The sequence below is a fragment of the Anabas testudineus genome, chromosome 22 (genome assembly GCF_900324465.2).
Source record: "Anabas testudineus chromosome 22, fAnaTes1.2, whole genome shotgun sequence".
In the NCBI taxonomy this organism is placed as follows: domain Eukaryota; kingdom Metazoa; phylum Chordata; class Actinopteri; order Anabantiformes; family Anabantidae; genus Anabas; species Anabas testudineus.
The window spans coordinates 16747934-16774198 of NC_046630.1; the positions used below are offsets into that span (position 1 = coordinate 16747934).

General features: G+C 41.9%; 2 protein-coding genes across 9 annotated transcripts in view; both read left to right on the forward strand.

Annotated features, from left to right (window-relative positions):
* The window catches only part of grin1a (glutamate receptor, ionotropic, N-methyl D-aspartate 1a), a 31444-nt gene extending 19052 nt beyond the window's left edge, over nucleotides 1-12392 (forward strand). For 3 of the 8 annotated variants that reach the window (XM_026338869.1, XM_026338870.1, XM_026338871.1), the window contains 8 exons: nucleotides 510-658; nucleotides 764-921; nucleotides 1490-1651; nucleotides 1936-2045; nucleotides 2403-2548; nucleotides 6789-6815; nucleotides 7628-7738; nucleotides 11063-12392. In XM_026338869.1, the coding sequence (XP_026194654.1) occupies nucleotides 510-658; nucleotides 764-921; nucleotides 1490-1651; nucleotides 1936-2045; nucleotides 2403-2548; nucleotides 6789-6815; nucleotides 7628-7738; nucleotides 11063-11131 (932 nt within the window). In that variant the 3' untranslated portion in view covers nucleotides 11132-12392. Of the gene's footprint in view, nucleotides 1-509; nucleotides 659-763; nucleotides 922-1489; nucleotides 1652-1935; nucleotides 2046-2402; nucleotides 2549-2762; nucleotides 2814-6788; nucleotides 6816-7627; nucleotides 7739-11062 lie in introns of all 8 variants that reach the window. The other 5 variants (XM_026338872.1, XM_026338874.1, XM_026338875.1 and 2 more) reach the window with 3 other exon arrangements.
* Nucleotides 12393-15581: 3189 nt separating this feature from the next.
* LOC113148772 (ectonucleoside triphosphate diphosphohydrolase 2) lies at nucleotides 15582-26215 on the forward strand. The gene is made up of 9 exons (XM_026340567.2): nucleotides 15582-16086; nucleotides 18803-18920; nucleotides 19683-19833; nucleotides 22242-22401; nucleotides 22736-22963; nucleotides 23092-23361; nucleotides 23785-23904; nucleotides 23994-24128; nucleotides 24210-26215. Exons 1-9 carry the CDS (start codon nucleotides 15970-15972, stop codon nucleotides 24423-24425), a joined length of 1515 nt encoding a protein of 504 aa, XP_026196352.1. The 5' UTR covers nucleotides 15582-15969; the 3' UTR covers nucleotides 24426-26215.
* The last annotated feature ends 50 nt before the right edge of the window (nucleotides 26216-26265 follow it).

Below are 26265 nucleotides of genomic sequence, written 5' to 3' on the forward strand. Positions count from 1 at the left end.
TCCTGTCGAGCTCTCTCATCTTTACACGGTTATGCAGTTGTAAACAGATGAACATCAAGGAGGTTGTGGCTCTAGGTGTTTCCTGGTTGTAGAGTTTTTCTTCGATGATGACAAATGAATCTCTTTTAAATCCCATTTTGTAATGGCAGGCTTTGATGCAGTTTGTCTTCTAAGAGTTAAAACCTGTTGCCTTTGCTTGTTTCATTTATCTCCATGTGTTTCCTTTTCATGTCTGAAAAGCAGGTTTGCAGTTCTGTGTTTTGTCTGTTCTGAGTTGTTGTCGTAAAGTCTATGTCATTTTTTAATGTCAGTCAAAGGTTTATTATAATTTACTGTAACGTGAATTATTGCTCCTGTTGGTATTATTTTATGCCGTTTTTTCTAGTGTAAGAACAGAAGTCGCAGAGTTAGGGGTTAGCGGTACTGAGTGGTAGAACATAGATGTATCCAGTTAACTTAGCATTACCAATGTGACTTTACAAAGAAAATGACTTGATCTCATTACACAGGTGCGCCGCGCAGCTTCTCAGCGAGAATCCTAGGTATGGTGTGGGCCGGTTTTGCTATGATCATTGTGGCTTCCTATACTGCCAATCTGGCTGCCTTCCTGGTGCTGGACCGGCCTGAGGAGCGCATCACCGGCATCAATGACCCAAGGGTGTGTAGAGGATGATGTTAGAACCATCTTAGTACACATATTTAGAGGAAGTATAAGGTAATGAAAATGTGACTGTTTATATTTTGCCTTTGTCTCTTTGGGCAGCTAAGAAACCCATCGGACAAGTTCATCTATGCCACGGTGAAGCAGAGCTCAGTGGACATCTATTTCCGGCGGCAGGTGGAGCTTAGCACCATGTACCGCCACATGGAGAAGCACAACTATGAGAGTGCCGCCGAAGCTATCCAGGCCGTGCGTGACAAGTGAGTCTCGGCCAGGCCGGGCCGACCAGAGCACGTGTCGGCCGGCTGCTCGACCTATTAGGCACACAGAGCAGGGTCAGTCCAGTTAGCTTGGGGCAGGGAGGGAACATGGACCTCTGGACCAGGTGGAAGCGGCAGGACTTACTGCAGCGTTCTCTCTGATTCAGGCCCATCATCCATCCAAGAAAGACATCCAGGGACAGCAGCAGGTGTGGCTGTGTCAACAGCACTGACACCAGTGTGAGGTTGAGCTAACATTGAGTCCAGGAGCACCCTTTTTCAGGTTGTACCAAGACGAACATCTTTGAGATGGGGGGAACCCAATGGGGGATGCGCCCTCACCCATCTGGCATTGGATTTCATTTGGGCCATAAGCAACGGTAGAGATTGCTGGTAAACGCTGAATGACACACACGATCTGGTGTGCGAGAGAGAGAGGGGTGGGAGCCGTAAATGTGTATGTAAATCATTGTATTGTTGCACCGTAACCCCCTCCTTCCCCTCCTCCTCCCTCCCTCCTCCTTCCTCCTTCCTCCTCCTCCTCCTCCTCCCTCCCGCTCCCCCACAGCAAGCTGCATGCTTTCATCTGGGACTCTGCGGTGCTGGAGTTTGAAGCCTCGCAGAAGTGCGACCTGGTGACCACGGGAGAGCTGTTTTTCCGTTCGGGCTTTGGCATAGGCATGCGCAAGGACAGCCCCTGGAAACAGAATGTGTCCCTGGCCATTCTCAGGTCTGTCCCAGCCGAAGCTGCATTACTCGTATGACTTCTTCTGTTTCTTATAACTATGATTTCATGGTCACGTACTGACCATTTATAGCCATCCAGTACATTGCCTTATGTTACATCTCTCTCTGTACCTCCCCTCTGTCAAGTGTATGTCTGTTTGTCACGACTGGCCTGTTGTCTGTGTTTCATTTATGTTGCTAACTGGGAGTAAGCGGCGCAAATGTTCCATCATTGCAGTGCATATTAACTTTGTCGCTTCTCTCCCCACCACCCCCAACCCCCTGCAGTTCTCATGAGAACGGCTTCATGGAAGACCTAGATAAAACCTGGGTGAGATACCAGGAGTGTGACTCAAGGAGCAATGCCCCAGCCACACTCACCTTTGAAAACATGGCAGGTATGGTCCTTATGGCATAGAGAAAGCGTTAAAAGTGATTGGACAAAAACTGCAGTGGTGAGGTACTGTAGACCTTTTTTGTCCAATACCTTTACAAATTGTTGTTTTAGTGTCAGCGTGGGTGCTCTGTGGAAGTGTGGCGTACAGTATCTTGTGCTGTGGCTTTGTGCAGTTGTTGTTTTTTATTAATATTGTGGGGTTCACAGCCACCATCATCAGTAGGAGCTGTTGAAAAAGGAGGGGGCAACCACTGGCATGACATGACATTCATGCTCAGTGGGAGCGGCAAAGTTGTACAGCACCAATTCACCATATCTCTATCTGCTCTGTTTCTGTTTATCTGTCCCTCCGCAACAGGGGTCTTCATGCTGGTGGCTGGAGGCATTGCAGCAGGGATCTTCCTCATCTTTATTGAAATCGCCTACAAACGCCATAAAGACGCCCGCAGGAAGCAGATGCAGCTGGCCTTTGCGGCCGTCAATGTCTGGAGGAAGAACCTGCAGGTAGGAATGATCCCCTCTTCCTGCTCACACCCAGGGTGGAGGGGCCAAAACTAGGGTGCACAAAACCCAGCAAAGACCCTCAAAGTCAGCCTCCCAAACATGACAGACCTCTAATGCCTTCACATAGTGTAAGGCATGCTGAGCAGTCAGCTACTAGGTTCTGACAGTCCCCAGAAGCCAATGGCACCCATGTCTCTTGTGTGTGTGCCTGCAGGAGAGTAAGGAGGCCTCTGGAAGTCAAGCAGTGGCTGGGACCCCTTCTTTAGTATGTAACTAATCAGGGTCATTTTCACCTACATGTCGCCACTTAACGATAAGATAATTAGCCATGTGTCCTTCTGACATCTGAATTAAAACTTCACCTTCCACATCCATGGCATGAGTTAGTAGCTCTAAGATGCTGCTGTGATGCTTAAATGCTTCATAAGGTCAGATGATGCGGACATGGAGAGTCACTAAAAAGAAACTAATAACCTGCCAGAAACAACAGAACAACAATAATAACATTGTGGTTGAACTCTGTGATCATGTGATAATTCACCATTTCCTTTACTTTGGTATTCATGCTAACGACAGTCAGGAGCTAAAGATGCAAATGGAGCATTAAAAGCCAAATCAATGCCCTGGCACATTCGCACTGCAATAATTCACCCAATATATAAATATAGCAGTAATGTGTCATACAACACACCGTTTCCTTATCGACTGCAGTGTAAATAGTGCAGACACCAAACAAGCATGCCAGAGGCTCCATGCAATACAGTAGCTGCCTAAAGAGACATTGGTTTAAAGGGTCAGTTTCTCAGAAATGTATATAATACACGTTTTTTTCATGTCCTTGTGGTATCTAGCCATGCAGATAGCTTTGGTTTTATGTGCTTCAATTGTGACATATCTACCTCCACAATATGTGTTATCAAAAGCATCTACAGTATATGGTGAGATACCACAGGTAAATCTTTAAGCTAAAATCAAGCGTTACGGTCCTCCACGCGGCCTTTGGAGAACGTCATTTGCCCCCGTATTCCAATGCAATCAATTGTGGCTGTGAAGCGTTGAGCACTGGAGCACCCCTCCTCCACCCACACACCCTCCTTTCCTTTATACCTGATAGTTTCACTTCCCAATTGGATAGCTTGGAGAGAGGTACAAAGGCTCAACATCTGATGGCCAATCACACTGTGAGTCTGTGATGTGGCCTTGACTTGAATAGGCCTTGAACCAAAGCTCAGTGTTTGGCACTGCTGAATAGAGACAGCAGGGTTGGAGGTAGGTACAGCATAAAATCACAAGTTCCTGTGAGCAAATCAATGTCCTTCTGAGGGTGTCTGCCATCGACCTGACTACTGTATGTAACTGTTGTGAGTGTCCTTATGGATGTACATTCCCTAGGCACATACAGCAGGCGACTGCATGCACGGGGGGCATCACTGAGAAAGGAGAGGGACACACTAAACTGCCTGTAGACCAGCTCGTTTTAGATCCATGTCAGCGACGATCACATTGATTCCTCTGCACCACTGAACAAAGACAGTTCATGCATGTTCTTTTTTCTCATTGACTTCCGCCGAGGAGCCTAGAGCTAAAACAACAGACATGCGCAAAGTATAACCGCCATTACGGGGCCTCATGGAAGTAGCAGAGAGGGAGTCCTTGAAGTCAAGCTAATCTGTTCTGTTGCTTGTATATTATTCAGGATATTATTCATACTGTTTGGCTGCACTGATCTGATTAGTCACTGTGATCTAATTTTCATGAATTCAAAATGACAGTTTTGTTATGTAGGACGCAATCTCTGCACAACGGAAAAGCTCGAAGTTCACAGTTTATGTGACCTCCTCCTTCCTTAGTACAGCCAGCACTGAAATTTGAAATCCCATGTGTGGCATCATTTTGACTGCTTGTACATGTGTTTGTATGTAATATGTGCTTAAACAGCATCGGGTTGGTGTATTATGCAAAGCACAAGGATGTAAGAGAATGTGCACTTCTGACTAACCTCAATCTGTTTACATAGTACACCCCTCATCCTCTGCAGGCTGGCATAATTACAAGGAAATGGTGCATGCATTGTTAGATTCATATGCCTAAGATAGTCCAACTTTAAGGAGCTGTAGCTACAGAGATGTAGAGGAGGTAGACTTACTTAATCTCAATTAGGACATACTTTTTTAATTTACATGTATTTGGGTAACATAATTTAGCTGTCTTTTTAAAGATGACTTAAATTTAATGATGTAAATTTATAACTACATTATACAAAGTACGATATTTATTGGATGCACTGCTGCACTAACTGTGCTGTTGGATATACAGTAGCTGAGCATAGTGAGCATTGTTTTGAGCCACAGAAATTGTGAATAACGCCAGTCAGACAAGATAGCTAGAGACAATACAGTGGAGCATTTATCAGTTTTGGACATGTAGACTTATACACAGCTCCACATGAATGTTTTCTGTATCTGCACAGGTGAAAGGTTTCCGATCTAAATTGCCATGTCAACATGTTTGCAAGCTCTGAAGATGATATCTTTACAGATACACAACACAAGTGTTAATATGAACACTAAGCCGGAAGGTGGTTAACAGTTAATAAATGAATATTTTGCATAGCAAGGTTTTCAGGAAATCAGTAATTGATTTTGATTGTGTGATTAACTGGGGCTATTCCTAGTAAATCTGTAATGATTGATACTGGTTAATAGGTAAATGGTAACTTGCTCTTAATGCTACTAACTATAATGTATTCTATAAATTTACGTCATACAGATTCATATTGCTATATGTACAACTTTATGTTACTGATGTCTCTGTTAGATCCTGTCGACCACTACATCACTGAGACGCTACACCACTTGCTTTTGGCTTTTCCCTTTCAAAATGGATGTTACTCAGAAGTGCACTGTCTAAACATGAATTAAACTGGTGTCAGTTTGGGATGAAAACAAAGAGAACCTGTTCCACGATGATGAAAATGATGATGTACTGTATAATGACACTGTGACTGCCCGCTTCTGTTTCTCGACGTGAAACAAGCGGCTTCTGTACACTGTGCGAGTCCCATGCCACGCTTCATCCGATGGTCCAGCATGTCCAGCATGGCCGGGACTGTGCGCACGCAGCACCTCATCAGGGCGCAGAGCGGCCAAACTGCACTCCTGCAGTCTCAGGCGTGTCAGAAATGGTGGACAGCCCAGATTAAAAGAAGAACAGACGTCTCCTGGGCATTGATTTTTCCTGAACCAACATGAATACAGTTAGATGCACTTGTCACACAGGCTGACTTTCTCCATTTACTAACATGAGATGTCATCTTTCAACAGGGAAAACATTTTTGCTATTATTACCTGCACTAAAATCGAGTGATGTTGAGCACCAGTCACTCCTCTGCCAACTTTCATCTATGCTCCACGCCAGCTTGCACCAGCTCTCCACCTGATACCATGATATCAGAAAAGTGCTGGTTGGCAGGGTGATGGCTGGTACAAAAGTGCCCTAAAAGAGCCTAGTCATGTGACCTGATGAAAAAGGATGTACTGCGGGGCCAGTGCTGGCCAGGATATATTTGTTTTGTGTTTACTTATTCTATGTTTTCTCCCCCTTTATTCCTTTCCTCCATCCATAAAATGATTTGGCATGTGAAATTCACACCACACTGCCCCGCCCGCCCAAAGGGCCTCCCTCCCTGCAACTACTCACTCATCCTCCACTTATGATTTCAGCATCCATCTTAGACTGCTTTCTTTTAAAGAAGGAGCATCACTTAGCCTCCATCTTCTGCAAAATGCAGATCTTTCTTTCTTTCTTTTTTTTTTCTTTTCTTTTTTTGGACCTTAGCTTTCAGTACAAATATTATTTTGCAGCTGCAGTAGATGACCATTCCATCTCAAACTCTTTTATTTCTTGCACTCCATCTCTTACTCCATCCCATTCCCTTGTGTGTGGGGTGAATTTCCATTATACCACTTTGAGGTATAATGACCTTAAATGGGCTTTTTTACTGACTTTTGTCGCTGTTGTTTTCCCTCTTTGATATGCGTTTTAGTGGCTTCTGATATTGCAGCATCTCAGTTTTTATACCTGCCTGGCTTTGGATGTGGATGTTTGCTTTGCTAGTTTTTTTTAAATACTTGCCCTGCCATATTTGGTTCCCTTGGCTTTTGCTTAAGGATCCTTTTTAAAGTAATAACGATCAAGTGGATGGAAATTTATTTTATTTTTCTTTTCTCCCCCTATGCAGCCCTCTTCCTCTCTAGAGACTCAGGATGTAAGAATACCTTAATATGAGTTTTATTTTTTTATTTTTTTTGCACACAAACACCCGGTTATGTGCTGAGAGTAGCTGTGGGGCACTCCTATGGTATGAGGGAGGGTGGGTAACAAATTGGCTCGCCATTTTAAGGTAATGGTTAAAGCTGCTTTCTTTAATTCATTTTCTTGACAGGAATGCATTTGAAAATGTTTTCCAAAGCTCTGACCTGTGTCAGAACTAAGCACCTTGTAGACTGTCGATATATTTAAGTCATATTTGGCATGCTTAGTTGATCCATTTTCTATTTAACATCATTGTGTGAGGAAGTGCGTGTTCAGGCGTTTGCGAGTGGACAGGCAGAATACAGCATTTTAGATGGTTTAAGTAGTGTAATTGCAATCTAGGTATCACACCCACTGACATCTTTAGTAGTCATCACTCATTCCAATGCATTTCTAGGTGCCGAGTGAATGTGTCAGCACATTTCTAGAGGACAACTGTGCCATCCTGTGCAGTCCCAGTGTGACAATGTCGCATAAAATGCAAATCAGTGCCCTCATATCAGACTGAACAGACTATTTCCACTCTCACATCTAACAGGCTTTATCCCTTTCTTTCTCCCGCTTTGCACATTTTACATTCCCAAATGCTGTAGTCTCTCTCGCAAGGACCCTCCCTCTATTTAGACAATATAAAATAAGGTAATTTATTGGGGTGGCGGGTGGTTGTGGCGGTGGTGGTGGGAGGAGAGAATGGGTTAGACTGAAACCACGGTTATCACCGCAGCCAGAGAACATGAATAATGTCTTTACATATATTCATTTTAGGATAGGAAAAGTGGTAGAGCAGAGCCCGACCCCAAAAAGAAAGCCTCTTTTAGGTCCATCAGTACCACCCTGGCCTCCAGCATCAAGAGACGTAGGTCCTCCAAAGACACGGTAAGGAGACAAAGAAGCAACATCTTCCCTTGTTTATGCTTCCCTCTATTTCCTCTTCTTCTGCTCCTCCTCTGTCTCTACTTTTACGCCTCTCCTTTCTCTTCCTCTGTCCTCTCTTCCTACATCCCCATATTCGACCGCGAGACAGTCCCATGTTCCACTCACCCATTTCCACACGGCTCCGCGCCGCGGCTTCTGCCACGTGTCTGTTCGTTCACCATCGATCAGCCATCACCATTTAGCACCTGTAGCTCCTCTACAGGCTGGAGGGCATCAGAGCAAGGAACTCAGGTTAGGCCAGGCCAGGAGCTGGACTGTGACTTTGGGGAGGGGAAAGTATCCAGGACTTTTTGGGAGTTTTGATTGGATTAGAGGCTTCTGGAGGAGGGGGGCAACAAAAGCAAGCAGTCTGCCAGTGGTGTTTTGTCTTGGGCTGCTCTTCCTCCCTGCCTCTGGTTTGGACGTGGATTCTGGTGATTATGTCCTATTTGGTGGCTCTGTGGTGGTTGTGTGTATTGTTTACGAGCGTGTGTGCGCGTGCGTATATATCTTCGTGTTTGCGTCCTGTCTGCTTGATCCTTTGTATATCCACCTTTCTTTGCATCAGTCCCGCCCACACTTCCTTCCGTTTGGGTTTTCAGCCGCTGTTGGTTTGCTATTGGTTTGAAAAGCATGCGCTGGTGTTTGGTCATTTTTCCCAAATCCATTTCCAAGGTAGTCGTGACGATCAGTCCTCCTGAGAAGAAAACTAATGTGTTGTCTTATTTATCAACACGTCTATTTCAGGATTACACTCATGGATTTCTATTAATCAATTTACTTTTTGCTTTGTCATATTTTGTTTGTCATAATTCTTGTTTTTTTTCAGTGTCCTTGTGGTCTGAACTGTGAATGCCTTTTTCAGGGTATATTTTCAGGTGGTGAAGAAAGTCTTCCTATGTGGTTTAATCATTGTTTTTATTGGGCCACAAACTCTGTGAAGCATTTTTGGTTTCTAAATCACATTTGACACCATCTCTATGTTTTTGCTCGATTCCTTTGTTGCAGCACAATGAGAGTGTCAGGTTGCCTTCATTCTTTCACAGTTCAGTTGTAAAGCCCTGCTCGTTGCGGTTGAGAGGTTGTACTCTACAAGCTTGGAGTGCTCTGACAAAACCAGTGACCCGCAGTCATTTGTGCCCAGCTGCACTGCCAGACATAGCTGGTCGCTGACCAAATCTGGCATGGGCCTCTAAAAAGGAAAGAAAAACCAGCAATAATCCCGGGAGGTAGCGCAGACAACTCTGCAGAAAGGCTTCTGTACTAACATTGTCTTTTGAATGTGTTTCTCAGGGGAGATGTAGCCTATGGCGGCTAAGCTAACTTACTGTCATTCTCTTTCTCTTATGTTTACTGTCTGTTTTTTTTTTATTATTATTATTATTTTATAAATGTTTATGCATTGATCCAAACCATTTTTACTCTCCCCTGGAGGCTACTCAAAAGAGTTGGTCTCGCTTGAAGAGAAGAAGAGTGGGATCATCATTGTTGATATGTTTATATATATCAATTATAAGGATTTGAATGCTGGTTTCGGAGCCCCGGTGGACAAATATGACTCAAAGTAGAAAAATAAAACAGGACGTAGCGTAATCAAAATGGATGCTCTTATTGAAAGATTTGCCATCTTCAGTCTTTGACCATTATTTTGATTTTCTATAAATGTTCTTATTTTATATTAATGGATATCAATGGACTTAAGTGTCAGTGTCCCTCACCCACATGCCACACTGCTCCTCTCTCCCTCTGAAAGCATGCCAATTACTGTAACTGTGATAGATGTAGTAACAGTAGAAGAGGTAGAAATACTCTTTATAGTGTATTAAGAACAATCACCGTATTTGTATTGAAATAAGTAGTTATAAGCATTAACTGTGGTTGTGATGTCAGTGAAGTGTTCCTCTTTTGCTGGTCTACTTGACCCCAGTAGGGTGTGCTGTTAACAGGCCCTCAAGGTACAAGACATGAGAAGACCCAAATGGGGGCTGTAAGCCATATGATGATGCAACGTGCGGGTCAAGGAGATGAGGGACATCCACTCTGACTCCACTCTGCTTAGAAAATTCAACATTTTTCTATTCAGTCTGGATGTTACCCCATCTGTCAGCATGTTAGTTGCATCATAACAGCTTCTAGAGCTCATATGCTTGGATGTACCGGCTCTATCAGCTTAAAGCGAGAGGCACCTAAACATCTTGCTTAATCGAGAAAGACAACAAAGTACATGTGAGATGAGTGCACAGAGGCAAGACTGTTTTGTTTCTGCAGTTCATTAATGTACAGTGTTAATTTGTGAAGCAATAACACCCAAGCAAAAGATGTATTTTTTTGCGCATTGTTATGAAACAGGTTTTTCCAACATGCTGAGTCAGGATTATGATTGGCCTGTTGGAAATCAGTTGGCTTATAAAGAACATAATGCACACGAGTTTGTTACTCCACCCAGTTTCACTGTCTTCAAAAACACAAAGCATTTCCACAAAAAATAGCCCCAGTCCCATTCTTTATGTAATTGACTATTGAAAAGTTTAATTGTTAATTGTTTATTTGGATTAATTATATTTTTCTAAACAGCAAAAACAAAAGCACTCATCCTTGTAAAAAAAAAAAAAAACAAAGATTACTGCTGACAGACAAACAGCGAAAAGACTCAGTCAAAAGCAAAATCACTGTTGCCATAGAAACTAAGCACCTGCATCAGGATCCAGTTTCCCCCTCTCAGCACTGCAGACGCCTACAATTCAACGCTCTCTGCTTTAAAAGAAGCACAGTGAAGCGGGGACTGGACATAAGAGTCCGACACAACAGCATCTTGAGATCGGCCTAAAAATCATCCTCTCCTCCTGAGCTGCTAAAATGACATAAGCTGCCTGTCTGCATGAATACAAATGACTGAGTGGAGATGAATGAGCTGTCCGTTTTTCCCTCTACGTGGGGAAATTATCATCCCAGTCATGTTGTAAGGCAAAAAAAAAACGCCAGATTTAAATTTGCTGTTGTCTGGACTCTCAGGACCTTACGTCTGTTCCCGTCTAGCCCACCTCAGGCACAACCAAACTGCTTTAAAGAAATCCAAACTTACAATGCTCTAGCAACAACCAGAGGTCTGCCTGGGAGGGGTTAGAGAACCCTTCTGCTTCTAATTTCAGCAGAAATGAAGCACAGGTGTTATAAAGCTCAAAATGTGTGTTTTTAGATAAAAACATCCAAATGCTGCTTTGTCAAGAAATGACACCCTGTTGTGTGTGTTTCCTTTTTTCCCCCCGTTTCTCTTCACTTCTGCAGCAGTACCCACCCACTGACATCACGGGCCAACTCAACTTGTCTGACCCGTCTGTCAGCACTGTGGTTTAAAGAGAGGGAGACAGTGACATTCACTTCCCGAGGAGAGAGGAAACGAGACGAGGAAGGACGAGAGGAAGCGCAGAGCGGGGCGAGGGACGGAGGGAGAACCCTTCTCCTTGTTCCCTCCGCCTCTTCCAAGACGAAAGCTTTCACTTCGCCACCTGCCAACGCGGCTCTTGAAGGAACCTGCTTGATGACTGGACACCGAACTTGCACCTTTTTTAAAGTCAGGATTACCTGGCGTTAGATGTTCGTAGGGTCCCTGAGCATGCACAGAAGAACCCATCTGACTCACATACACAGTCTTTTCCTTCTGTATATTATTAGCTCACTTATTTAACCTGTTTTTGTCCTTTTTACTCACACAAAAACTTTACTTAATGTTTGATGTTTTCCAATTTCCTGGTTAGCTATATCGCATTTAGCATACCAGGTTTAGTTTGGTTAAGTTTATGGAGAATCCAGTACTTTACTCTACATATCACTTGCAAATAGGGCCTACACGCCGTAGTAATATCTAGTATTTCTTATCAACATATACTGCAATACAATCTGTACTGTAAGCTTCAATGGATATCACGTATTTTTAATAGGAACTACTTGTGTTTTTATCTACACTTTAAAAGTTTTTAGATTGTCTTTCTTTTGTTGGGAAGTACCAATAATGGGATAACATTATGGATATGACTAATCCCGTCTACCAGTGAAGATGATGGAAGCATGTGTGTGCTTGTATATGAATAAGAGCTTTATGTATCCGAATGATAATGATTATTGTTATCTTTAAGGCTATATAACAAATACTTAGCTGTTAAAATTGTATCTTTCCCCTTTAATTTTGTACTAATCTGCCAAATGCATGTTTGTTTTTTCTAGTAAGAACTCGGTTTCTTAGGGAAAATCTATTCAGCTTTACTACTCTTCATAGCGAGAGATGACCAAGTGAATCTATGACATCACAGATTAACGTGCAATCTGACGAAAACAGTTAAGTAAGGCTGTTGTTTTTCTGTCCAGCCATGTTCGAGACACTCACCCCTAAGCCATGTTGCGTTTGGGGACGCCCTCTCTCTTCCTCTCTCCTGCTGCAGCAGTCTTTCTCATTTCCAGTCTCGAAGGGGTTGCATCAAAGGGCCAGGTTTTTCACCCAACCAGCACTCGTCCTTTCATGCAAAACCTCCTCCCTGCACAGTGCCGGAAGAACTTTTACATGAAGGGACTCGAGTGAATTGAAAGCTCCGCTCAGCTTGCGAGCTTGTGTGCAGGTCTTGGTTAGATGCAAAAACAGGCCGTTTCCCATTTTCTGGAGCTGAGAAACCACTGCTGTTTGTTGAAACACTGTCACATGCTTTCTGGTGTCACTGCATAGCACTTTATGCTGAGGGGTTGCCCAAACCAAGAAACTAGGACAGAACCACTATACCATCAATCAGACACATTATTAATGTCTAAGTTTTATCCTATAAATATCTTTTTACTGTATTAGTAAAATAGCATTTACAACCACACCAAGTGCTAAAACACAATTTGGTTTCCAAACGTGAACCAAGAGTTTGCTTCTGATCATGTTCTCATTCTGGCCTATGCATGCTTCTGTGGTATTAACAGTGCTTTAGTTTCTTTATGGATGCGTCTTTTTTTGCCATGTACAGTTGGAACACCAAAACTGAATGAAATGTAAATAGAGTCTGGTTCAGTGTAGATGGGTTTGAGGAGTTTGTACTACAACTTGCTTGCATTACAACTGCAGATGAGAATGTCTTATAGTTACACACGCACACAACAGTTGTGATAAAAAGGCATGCATTAACACACACACACACACATGCATACACACACACACACACACACACACACACACAAAACCCTGTAAGTCACTTGTTTTTCTTACCTTTTCCAGTAAAGATCTTACATAGACTCATCTTGTTTATACAAATGTAAATAAAATATAGTTATGTTGCCAACTCTAATCAGTCTTGTGATTGAATTATTTTACAGCACAGACTTACAGTTACTTTATCAATAAGGTAATTAATTGCTGTAATTTAATTACTGTCTCCTAGACCCTAAGGTGACGTCTTCATATCACTTGTTTTGTCCAATAGAGTGAAGTGAATGTTTTTTTTGCTCTTTAGAAGCTTTCATTATTTATTGATTACCAAATTAATTGGCAATGCATTTTCTAAAAATTGTTTAATTCAGCAGAATGATTATATCACTGCACAGTGGAAGTAAAGAAAGTGAAACATTTTCACTAACGTCTGAACAAAGGCAACAAATTGAAATAAGCAAGAGCATCCTTTAAAGGGCTGCCATCAAAATGAGGTCTTAAGACTAGATTTAGAACGCATCAGGACAGTTTGATACTGATTCAGATTTGTTTCACAAATCCCACCGGCTATTGAGTACAGGACTAATGGAAAGACTGTGCTGCCCGCTTAGGCAAGGGCCGTGTTTGGCAGCATACCAGCTCCAGTGACGCTGTGTGATGCTGGCAAAGCATTTCTCAGCGAGCTTATGTGCAGTGGTCCAGTGGCTCAGCAGTGTGTGAGAGTTTCACAGTCTCCTTACATAAAAGGCTGCTCTTCTTGTCAATGTCAGAACATTATAGAGCTATTTATGCAAAAGCAGTCAGAAAAACAACCCAAGGTTCTTTAATATTGACTAGTATGAGGTGCTTCAGTAACATGCTGCTAGTTATTTATGGCAGGATTTCAAAGGAAGCAGCCTCACTTCAAACTATCATCCATCCACACTGTACTGTACACTCTAGTCTATGGGGCCTCTTACATCTGACATTTGAGCCAGTTACATAAAATAGGCCTGGCTGCTACAATAAAACCTGCCAGTCCAACCTCTGCCTCAGTGAGCCCCCTAGAGATTACAGCTTTATCCCCTAACAGACTAGTTTAGCTTGTTTGAGCCACTCTTCAAGGCGTTAATAACAAGGGACTCACAGACCACACAGAACATGTGGCCGCTCCCTTGATAAAAGTCCAACATTTGGTGTCTTGGGTTAGTTCAACACTTTGTGGGTTATAAAATAAGCTGTGTATCATTTCCTAATGGATAAATTTTAACTCCCTTGTAATCTGTTGCAGTGCAGTCCGAAATTGAGATCATGTCCTGCCGCAAATCCTCCCTAATCTCACTATCAATATCTCTTTGTATACTCATCCCAGCCTTTTGTGTTTTCTAGTTTGGGTATTCAAGCAGCAGCAGACAAGCTCAGACAAGCTGATTGTTGGTGACCTGCCCAGCAGGAAGCAGCAGAGAGCCAAAGCAAATGATTATATAATGCTGAGTATAATATAACTAAGGGTTCACTTAAATAACATACAGTAGAGTGAAATCAAGGCTTGTTGATCTAAAACAGACACTTCTATCCTTAGAGTGATGTAAAACCTGTAAAGGTGAATAACAGGGTACTTCGGTACACTGCCACCACAGTGGGGCATTGTAATCTTTGATTAAAGACACAAGTGTCATCATTAATCTAATCACGGCTGTCATTGTTAATTAATGACATGCCTCTACGATGCAGGTGAGATATTTGTTCTGGTTCATTTCACCTTCTGTCCTGATCACAGTGGACAGTCTGTCCCACTCCATCAGAGAGAATCATGTGATTCTGGGAGCTGACTGATTCCACTGATTGTGACCACATTTCGAGCACTAGTCTGAATCCTGAAGGATGAGCTGTCGTCATGACAGGACATGACCACAATTAATGTGAACATGTTAGCTCACATGTAGACACTGTAGCTTTTGTTTTCTGTTAAAGGTTACATCCAGCTATGTTAGATCTTGCCCCATTTTTGTAATTCCTTCACTTAATAACCTCTTAATGTTTCTCCTTTTGGTTATTTGATCACACGGGAAACTTGTGTGCAAGATGATCATTATCTGCTCTGCTAATAAATGGTGTAAGAATTCACTGGAAGAACCAAACGTTTTACAACATGTCGCTGATGATGTGTGAAAATACTGTATCTACACTCAGAATCAGTAGGAACCTTTACACAGTTTGTATTGTCCAGGATGTTGTGAAGGAAGCAGCATAACAACAAATTATCACCCAGAGTGACAACTAGAAGAACAGCTCAAGTTCAAAGTAACTTATAATATATTCTGCTAAATTTAGACACTGTCAGAACTGGATTTCTGCAAAAATAGACTTTTAAAAAAGTACATGTACCAAAAAAAAAAAAAAAAAAAAAAGTATAGGCCTCTTAATTTCCGTCCTTTATTAAGACATTCAAAGGAGGATGCAATTTGCAAGTCAGGTTTTAAACTGCACCCATTCACATGCAAATAGAGAGCTGGACGAACACAAGCAGCTCTGAAGCTCCTGAATCCAGAATCCTAGAGTCCTGTGCCAGTTCAGGCCACGCCTTGTGTTCCCATGAATTGATTATTAGGAATCTTGCCATTGCTTTGTCCTGTGAATTGAACTGTGGGGGGATGATCAGGCAGAAGTGGTTAGTCAGTAGCTCCACCCCAGCTACCCTGGAGTTAATGAGCAGCAGGTTTCTCCTCTCACCGTCTCGGGTTCATAGAAAAACATTTTTGCCTCCATGGCACTAGTATCCTTGGAGCTGCTTCCATTCAGCGGCCGAGGAGGAGGAGGAGAAGGAGGAGGAAGGCTGAACACAAACTGAAGTCCCACTTTGCCATGTCAAGTGAAATGCAAAACAGGAAGGCAGGCAGCAGGTGAAGCGTGAACCCCGGGCGGGCTGTGGCACCGCGGTGAGCCGTCACACATTTCTCCAAGTTGGCCGCAAACGAGTCGACGCTCAAATTTCCACCAGGTGCAGAGAAGAGCTGCGCGTCTCGGTTTTCACTTCATGGCTCAGCGCTCCGCTCATCCCGTCGTCCCCATCGCGCTGCTGGTGTTCGGACTTGTTGCAATCCTGCTCCTGACCATCCCCGTTGAAGACGTCCAGGAGGCGCCGGGGTTCATGGTATGGTATTTTTGGACCAGTGCTTGTCAGCGTATTAAGTCGTCGGGGTGGAGAACCAAACCAAAGCGCGCACAGAAAGCAGAAAGGGGAATATGAGTAAACTGGACTAGAAGTTTTGTATAGATGTCTAGGTTGCACATCATTATTGTTTAAACAGCAATTTATTGATTATTTATCAAAAGTGAATACTAATTGTGTGTCACTCCAACCTATTTCTAACCCAACCATCAGTCAGACACAATGTTGCTCCTCTTTTTGTTTATTTTCTGATTCTGCACTTAGTATTAAGTAAATGTTTAATTCATGGTTCCTAGATATAGGCAGGCGGGTGACCTTGTGGCATAAATATTGATAAACCGATAAAAAATAATAGCATCTAATATTTACCCATGTAGTGGCCTGTGACTCAAAATACTTTCCCATATCCAGAATTAATGAATTGGCAAAAGTTCAACGAGTAGGCGACTAATTAATAACAGACACTGATCACAAAAGGTTTAAGATATTAAAACATAGTAAAGCATTTACTGTAGTGTACTGTAGAGTATTTATGTACCTGTCAGATATAACAGAGGAGAAGTCTCATCACATGTATTTTAGAGACATATCCAAGAATATAACTACAAAAAATAGAACTCTCAGCTGAACTGCGATGTCTTTTCCCTGATTTTGAAAATCTAGTGCACTTCTGTTTGACAGTCAGAGCAGGATTTCTACACACGTCAGCTTCTGTTCCCTCTGCTGTCACATGTTTGTGTTGCCAGCTAAATATGACCTAATATAATGCACTGGAGCTGCCCTTTCACTCAGGAACAATGTGGCAGACTAGTCACACAAAAAAAGGTTTGTCTTACATTTTGCATGGAGACAAGAGCAACAGTATAGCACACAAATAAATAAAAAAAAACAGAAAAGGAAAAAAACAGATCATTAGCACTTCTGTGTTTTTGGCAAATGAGCGCAAACTCTTCCAACAGACTGCACAGCAGTAATGAGACACTATTATGAGAAATAACGAGGAACGCTTCCACACGATGTTGGTATTCACCTGTTCAGCTGATTCGAGAGGCTGCATGTTTGCCAACAACTGCAGTGCAGGAGAGTGTGCACATGTACAGCACGGCATGTGGGTTTTTATTTCTGCACGCACGGTTTCGATTGCGGCCCCTTCATTCACCTTAATTCATGCAAGATTTAAACATGCATTATAGTTACTGTGATCTGTTATTCTGCAATGTCGTGACAATGTAAGGGCTTTACATTAGGAAAAAAAACTTTCCTGCTCTCTTGTACTTACATATCTTTAAACAGAAACACTTCTTGATAGCACTTTGCTTTGATGTTTTTCTCCTTGAATTAGATTTTGTTTGCTTGCCTTGTTCCTCACTTGTAAGTCGCTTTGGATAAAAGCGTCTGCTAAATGACTAAATGTAAATGTAATGTACATTACAGAGAGAACACTGTCAAGGAAGTGCTTCCTGTTAAATACAGTAGCTGGGATAGTCCGTTACTGTCCTACTTGTTTAATAGAAAACACTTCCTCTGAGGCTGAGGCTTCAGATCAACGGTGGGAATTTACATGCAAAATATGAAACTGTCTTTTCAGATAGGATGATCACCTTAGTGTGTTTTTCTGGACGGTTACTAATATAGTATCAGTGATATCATACCCCCCAAGTTTCAGTTCCCATGACTTTCTCCTGTTGGCAACTGCAACAATAAAACCTGGAGACGTGCAGTATGTACACACACTGCACTGAAGACCAGATGTCTTATAATTATCACCTAGTAATAAAGTGTCTAACAATTGTGCTTGTATAATTACATATTTGTAGTTATGAGAAATCTCCACAACCTCAATGACTCATAAAGTATTCGTATTTTCTTGTTGTAAGATGCTTCTCTAGTAATTAGGAACCTCTGACTTTTTGCACGCACAGTTGTCATTCTTTGGATCTGGGTCCTAAAAACGTTTTAAATTTGGCCTGAGGGTGGTGCCACAATAAAATATTTCATTTTCTGAATTGTAAAAAATGTATTTTGTCAAGGGGATTTGCTTTACTTGTGAGCAGCTCCAGGCTTGTAATGCAAATAGTAGCATGGAAGGTTTAACATGCATACTGTGTGTATCGCAGCTTTAAGCAACTCTAACATTAAAACTTAAATATGCTGCCTAGTCAGTAAGGTTGTTTGGGAGCCTTCAGAGTACATTCCTGCATCTCCTTTGGTTTTAAGTCTAGACTAGGGAACAGTCTAGACTTTCATTCATACTTAAACGTTACCATTTAAACTGAGCACAAGAGGTTTCTATGCCGTCTGTTGAACTGAACCTTGCCCTCGTAAACACACCTCACAGACACACCCATAATTGTTCAGTGTGTACATTATGTTCAGTGTGTACATTATGTTCAGTGTGTACATTATGTTCAGTGTGTACAATGTTTGTTTGCGATTTAAAGTGGGTTTACTTTGAACAGTTTCACACAATTAAAAAACAACACGTTTTACCACATGATATCAGCCTGACGCAGAACATGGTCTGGATCAAGGGAGACTACTATACCACTAGATCATTGTTGTGGATTTATGCTTTCGAGCAGAAATAGAAGTGAAGCATCTTCAAGAACTGACCAGCACCAGCACATGTGATATCCTTCATCCATCCTTAACCCACGGGCTAAAGTTTCTTTGTTTTTCTGCCTCTCACTCTCCTCAGTATGGGATTGTCCTGGATGCTGGATCTTCACACACAGCTTTGTATATATACAAGTGGCCGGCAGACAAGCAAAATGGCACAGGCGTGGTCACCCAGCACAGTGAATGTGATGTTAATGGTAGGTATACGCAGCTTCTCCAACAACTACCCACTGTTTTGCATGTCAAACACTTGGGTACTAGTAACCCAGTCTCTTGCAACAACCTCAGGTGCAACAACATCTGTTCTCCTCTGTTTGTTCCAGTAATATTTGACCAAAATATAGTGTCATACAAGATGTTTGGGTAATTCACAGACAGTCTTATCCCACAGTATAGTAGATTAATTTGACATATAAATATACAGCAGACCGTCAGACGATGTTTTCTAGGGAATTTACTGGACTTGTTTTTATGCCTGTGAATGTACCATTAGAACTGGATCCCTTCCTCTGTCAGTAAGCGAACTACGACCTTTCCAGCTTTTCAGTGCGTCTTGTGAATGAATAATATTATAATCACATCACATCTCAGCTGATTGAAGCGAATCTTTGTCTCTGACAATTGTGAATCACGAATGAGTCACCAGTGAGCTTTGTTGCTCCCGTCCTGCCGAAAGGTCTTTATGTTGCTTGGCTCAGATAAACAAGTACTTTTTTTTTTCCTCAGTTAGTCATGAACATGGTGTTTACACTGTCATGTTTTATAACTGCAAAATGCCCTAATCAGAAATGCAGTGGAGTTTTTTCCTCTCAACACCCAGGACATCTATACTCTATACTAGGAGTGTGATCCATTTGATGCACCTGTGTCATCCGGCACTGTTGCGTGCAAACAGCATTCTACAAGTCGATTACATAATCACACGTTTTTCTTTTGTGACCCGTTCCTCGCTCACTCAGGAGGAGGGATCTCCAGCTATGTGGGCCAACAGGGAGCAGCAGGGCGGAGCTTAGAGGCATGTCTGGACCAGGCAGTAAAGGATATCCCCAAAGAAAGGCATCATCTCACACCTGTTTACCTGGGAGCCACAGCTGGCATGAGGCTTTTACAGTGAGTCTGTTGGTGTTTATTTAGTGTAGGATCTGTGTGAATTTGTTTTACTTATCATTCGTTCACATTCATTCCAGTTCACTCACACCTGCACTTTACTTTTACATACAAATAAAACAAATATATTTTATCTATAGTTCAGTGCTGAACAGTAAAAATATTACTAATATCAGTATCACTACCACAGCAACCTTTATTATCCATTATTTATTATTATTATCAGCCTGACATGAATACGTAATTAATAAGTCTATTTAGACCTTACACTTTTAATTCAGTTGTTACTTCATGCCCTTTGCTTGACAATAAGTTTAGGATATAGGACAAACTGGGCCTCTAGGAAAAAGTGTTTGCCCCTTTATTTATTACATCAACAAAACAAACTTCATGGTTCACTCAGGGATGTTAAAAGCTTTTTCTAAGACTCTGAGACTCCACAGATCCTCAGTGAGAGACGCTATTTAAATAGTAAACCTTCCCATAAGTGGCTAACCTTTCAAAATTAGTCCAGACTCTGCTGGTAGATCTAAGGAAAACATGTGAGATCCACTGCAGGCCTCTCTCACCTTAGTAAAGGTCAGTTATTACACCTCCCCTATCTGATGGACACTGCGTTCTTTTGTTAGTGATAAGCCAGAGGAACATTAAGGCACAAATACATCACTGTATTTATGATGCTAACAATTGGAAATGGGTAGCATGCTGCTACTGCTTTAAACTGAAACGATTCGTGAGTGAGGTCTGTATCTTCCTTCTCTTCTAACCATTCGATTATCAGAGAGTGGGAGATAAGAGAGAGTGACTGTACATGAAGTCTTAAGAGCACGGAACAGGGAAGTCATGTCAGGTGTGTCAGTCATGCAGGTGCAAATACAAGGAGGCACGAGCATTCAAAGATGCAAAGCAGAACAAAGTCTCATCCAACAGCAGGCCGTTGAGAGCAGTTTCCATGTATTCAAATGTGATAGTATCTGAGGTTCACCTTTGTGCGAGTATGCATCAACACTCAGCTGCATAAACACTCAGTTAGATGAAGATGAAACCTTGAAATGAATAAAGCAGCTGTTTACTAAAAACATTCAATATAAATGCAGTAACAATAACACAACATAAATATTTTCGATGAATTATAATGTTTTGAATTACAAATAATAATAATCAGATGGAGAGAGGTAAAAATCCATCCCTGATGTTAAAAACAGCTTATGGGGCCTAGAACTAATATCAGATGGATATCTGTGAACCGAAACAAACCCAGAACTACATACTCATCACTTCTGGATAATATATCTTTGTCAACTACGTATGACTCCACACCGGTCTCCTGTGCAAAGCCACCATTAGCTGTTGGCTCTCTCTATGTGCAAAGGAACGCTGACTGGACTGTTTCTGTCTGGCGTACAGCTCTAGCGGGATTCCCTGTAACTTGCTCCATTGTTCATTTGAAATGAGAATTCCTGCTTGGGCCTCTTCTTTTCATAAGTTTTGCTTTGTGGCAGACGAGACTGCAACACATGCAGGAGGCCAGTGTGCAACCCAGAAACATGAAATGGACTAGAACAGCTGAGAGACAACACATCTTGTCCCACTTATTACGTTATTTGTTAAAAACTGTCTAAAATATGAGTTATTGCAGCTTTTAATATACAAACTATTATCTATATTTAATACCTTTTAATAACATGTAACTTTATATTTGGTCAGTTCTCCTTGTAGTTTTCAGTTCTACAAATAGAAAAACATATACTGTACCTTCCACCTTTTGACTCAGGCAGGGGTGGCACTGGGGGGATGAGATTTTGGGGTTGACCTGTACCACTCCTGTCCACCGCTCTGGCCAAGCCCATGGATTAAGCTCATTTATTTGGATTAAAAAAAATATACAATACCCATATACACCCACCCATCATTACCAGCTGTCCCACGAGGCTATTCAACTTAAAATAAATGGGTACAATGCAGAAAACAAAATTTCCACTCTCAGTGCCTCAGTCCAGCTAACTTTGATCCTGAATTATTCTTTCAGCCAAAAAGGTCCAGTGCAGTGGACACATCTTGGGTATCCCCCGCCATCTGGTCACATCTTTTGCTTTCAACAGTCACACACACACACACACACAGTGATCTGGTTGTCAGGCCGGTGCATCTGGTCCTGGTGTTACACATGTGTAACGCATTTCACTGTGACATATCCATGAAACTTTCAAAGGTATATCTGGGTAAGTGAAAACTTTAAAGTTTTACAGGGTGAAATCCTAAACTTGAGCCACTCAAACAGAGAGAAATGATCCAGGTTGTTGAATACTGCTCCTTTTTTTTTACCAGCAACTAAACAGTACAGTAGCATTTTATGCATGCAGGCTTCTTAATGAATGAACGCCTTAAAAGACGTATTTTCTCCCAACCAGAATCTCCAGTCCAGAGCAGACGGATCAGATTCTGCAGGAAGTGGGTCGTAAAATCCAGTCGTACCCTTTCAGCTTCAGAGGAGCAGCCATACTGAGCGGTCAAGAAGAGGGGGCGTATGGCTGGGTCACCGTCAACTATCTGTTAGAGAACTTTATAAAGGTACCAAAGCTCGAATGAGCTGTGTCTCTGGAGTCAGTTGGTATTTTTTAATACATCTTTCAGTCAGCTGTCTTCAACTCAGGACTCATGAGGGCGAGATGGTGCTAAAAGCAGCTCACATTTAAATGTAGTTCATTGAAATAGAAATCATTTGTTTTGTTAAAGCTTAATAAGAAGGCAACTGCTGACACCTTGTGGCCTCCCCACAGGTTAATACTTGAATAGTCAGAATGCATTTGTATGACAAACATTCATCTGTGGTATCATTTAGAAATGTGTAGTCACTCCTGCTAATGATCAAGATGTTTTTGTTTCCCCTGTCATTTCTTTGCAGTATGGTTTTGTGGGGCACTGGTTGAGCCCCGGCAGACCCACAGTGGGAGCGCTTGATTTCGGCGGAGCATCCACCCAGATAACATTTGCGACTCAGGAGGAAATAGAGGACGAACACGACGTGATGAAGCTGCGTCTGTATGGCCAGGACTACTCCCTGTACACACACAGCTTCCTGTGCTACGGGCAGGACCAGGCCCTCAAGAGACTGCTGGCCCACATTGTGAAGGTGACTGTCACACACACCATTCTTCTCCAAAAGAGCAAATCCCTTATTATTGACTTTGTATATCATAGGGACAAGTCATTTTTAATGGGTTTATCACTCTCCGTCTCTCTCTGCGTGTCCTCGTTCAGTCTCAGGGTTACTCGGGGTCAGTCGAGCACCCCTGCTATCCTTCAGGCCACAGTACAACTTTAAAGTTCAACAGTATCTTCGACTCTCCGTGTACAACGCACTACAAACCCAGCTCCTACAACCCCGAGGCCTCTTTGACAGTGCATGGCAGCGGAAGCTATGAACACTGTCTGGGCAACGTGTCAGAGATTTTCTCCTTCGACAGCTGTCCCTTTTCCCAGTGCTCCTTCAACAAAGTCTTTCAGCCAAATGTCACTGGTGGCTTCATGGTAAGAAACATTGGAGGATATAGATGACACCCAGTCTTTATACACTCTCAGCCTTATTCAATATATACCTACCTGTACACAACATATACACATAGTGTATAGTGTCTACCATCTTAAAATCTGTCCACAGCACCCACAGTCATACAATATTGTATATGTCAAATATAATGTGTAGCTAACGTTTCTGGTGGAGCATGAGATTAGAACATTTTTACTACTCTTAACACAAAATGTGTTCATTTAAATACTATACTATACTATAGCCAATATTATGATAGGGGAATCAAATTCATTAATGTAACTAACTAAACTAACCTGTTGACATCGTATATATGTTTACATATTTTTCATTTTTTAAAAACTAAATAAATGTCATTGACATCTGAGCTGCCTGTTCATATTCTGGTCTTCCCGTGTTATCAGGCCTTTTCGGCATTCTTCTACATCCACTCCTTCCTGCAGCGTGTCACTGGTATCACTGTGAGCACTCCCTGGGAACTGGAGGAGGCCATCAAAACAGTCTGCAGAATGAGGTTCAATGAAGTAATGTTCCCTTTGTTTTATTACTGTATATAGTATAGTGTCTGTGCTTGGGTACATTTGCAACACATTCGGGGCTCATCTTGTTCCAGATGAGGACTTTTGCTCCAGATCAAGCACCTCGTTTGCAGGACTATTGCGCTTCCTCTGTGTTTGTCAAAGTCCTCATGATGAGAGGCTACGGCTTCGATGAGACATCTTTCCTGCGCATTTCCTTCACAAAAAAGGTGAGACTTTCATCACGTGTCCTTGTTCAACAAATGAAAAGTCATTTTCTGCTAACAGCTGTTTCCTTGCTGCTCCTGCAGGCAGGCGACGCCTCGGTGGGCTGGGCTCTGGGCTATATGCTGAGTTTAAGCAATTTGCTGCCGGCAGAGAGTGTGGGCCTGAGGAAGGCCCTGACTCCAGGAGCGTGGGGGGGTCTCATCTTTCTCTTTGTCCTTCTCCTCACTGCAGTCCTGGTCTTCATCTTTCTCCGAGCTCGTGATGGCAAGAAGAAAGGAGGCAGTGAAAGCACCATCTAGATACTGTAACAACATCCAGCACAGTCAGTATAGCTTAGCACAGTTATACATTTGTGTCCGTTTTGGCTTTGCACTCCAACACAGTGGATCTCTGGACAGTAACTAAATACATTTACTCAAGTACTGTACAGCTTTGACTAATTTGTACTTGAGTATTTTCATTATGTCCTACAACATCTTCAAATATTTCACTTTTTACTATTGTACTTTTATTTGATAACTTAAGCTACTGTTTTTAAGATTCATAAGAATAATACAAAATCTCCCAGCAGTGTGTGAAGTAGTTCAAAACTACTGTAAAGCTGTAAAATTAAAATGGTGTACACATACTGTAAATACATCAATAATTTTACTCACAGTAATATACATTAATGTCCCGTTCTGCGTAATGAGTACTTTTAGCTTGGCTCCTTCAAGTGTATTTTGATGCTAATACTTTTACTGTGAGTACTCATTCCACCAATACAAAAGTAAAGATTTAAGGGAATTTGCTTTATACTGGATGAACAACCTGTACATTGCCCCCCAGTTTGCATAGATATAATGTTCTTCTGATGTGGTTGTAAACATCCTCAAATTGAAACTGTAAGGCACCACTTCAACCTCGTAGTCCGTTGTAATTTCATTCCAAAATGTTGGAGTACAGAGCCAGCACAGTGAAAAATGTGACCAAATACTGTGTGACTGCCATGTTACTGTAGATGTAAGCACATGGTATTAACACTACAGGGGAGATCTGAATGTAAATGTAATCAAACAAACTTTTTTTTGTCATGTAAAAACAATCCAGCTCTTTTCTGTGTTTTGTAGAAAGGTACTGTTACGGTCAAATTCCTGCCACATGTATGTGAAGGATTGTTTTTATGCATTTAATATCAATCTGAAAGTATTTTCAGGTGGTCAATTTTTTGATATTGTAGTCTGCCTACGTTAACTTTTAATGATTAAAAACTTGATGCACAGCAGGTGTTTTACATTAGCTCTTCAACATCTTTCTTGTCAACTTTCTTACACCAAGTGACATTTTTCTAAGATAAAGCAGTGACACTAAGATCTCTGAATTTGTTTTTAAAATTATAATTTTTTAAACGCACTAAATGGCAAATCAGTGTCTTGAACATGATCAGTAAATACATTTCAAGCACTGCACGCTGCAATAATGTATATGTGTGTACAGTGCAAGGTGAATCCAACACTCACACAGCCGAACTAGGCCTGGCAGAAAGCCTGAGCAAATATCGCTTCAGGTCGTCGAGGTCTGAAATGGTGAGAGGAAAACAAGAGGGAGAACAACAGAAACAGCATCACTCACATCAGCTTCATCTCCTCTACCTCTGCAGGGCAAGAATCTGATTATTCTTGAACTGCGAGGTGGTTGAGGTAAGATAATATTTAACTCGGTGGGATGTAAAACTACAAAATATCTGTGCCTGTGTTAGTCTGTAAGTTCCATTGTCAGTAATCCCTTAACTGTCACCTGCCACAATACATCCCCAGCAACTGTCACATATATGGGTTTGCTAGTATTTATAAAATCAGCCATTACCAGTGCTAGTGAACAGAAAGAAGGGATGAGTTTGAAATGAATGAAGCCAAAGCTGGACAAGTCTCTCTGCCACTGTTAAAGTCTATGTATCACTTTAAAGCCATGCGTGTGTAACAGGTGAAAGGTGGTGCACTATTATCGTCTGTGATGTTCATTTTGCATTGTCAAGACACTCCTGTTTATGTGGTCATGTTGTATATTTTGTAACCATGATAACAAAATAAATGTTTTCTTTGGTTCTTTACCAATCTTTACTAATTGAAGATGTTGAGGTTCTCCTTAGGAGTGACCAGG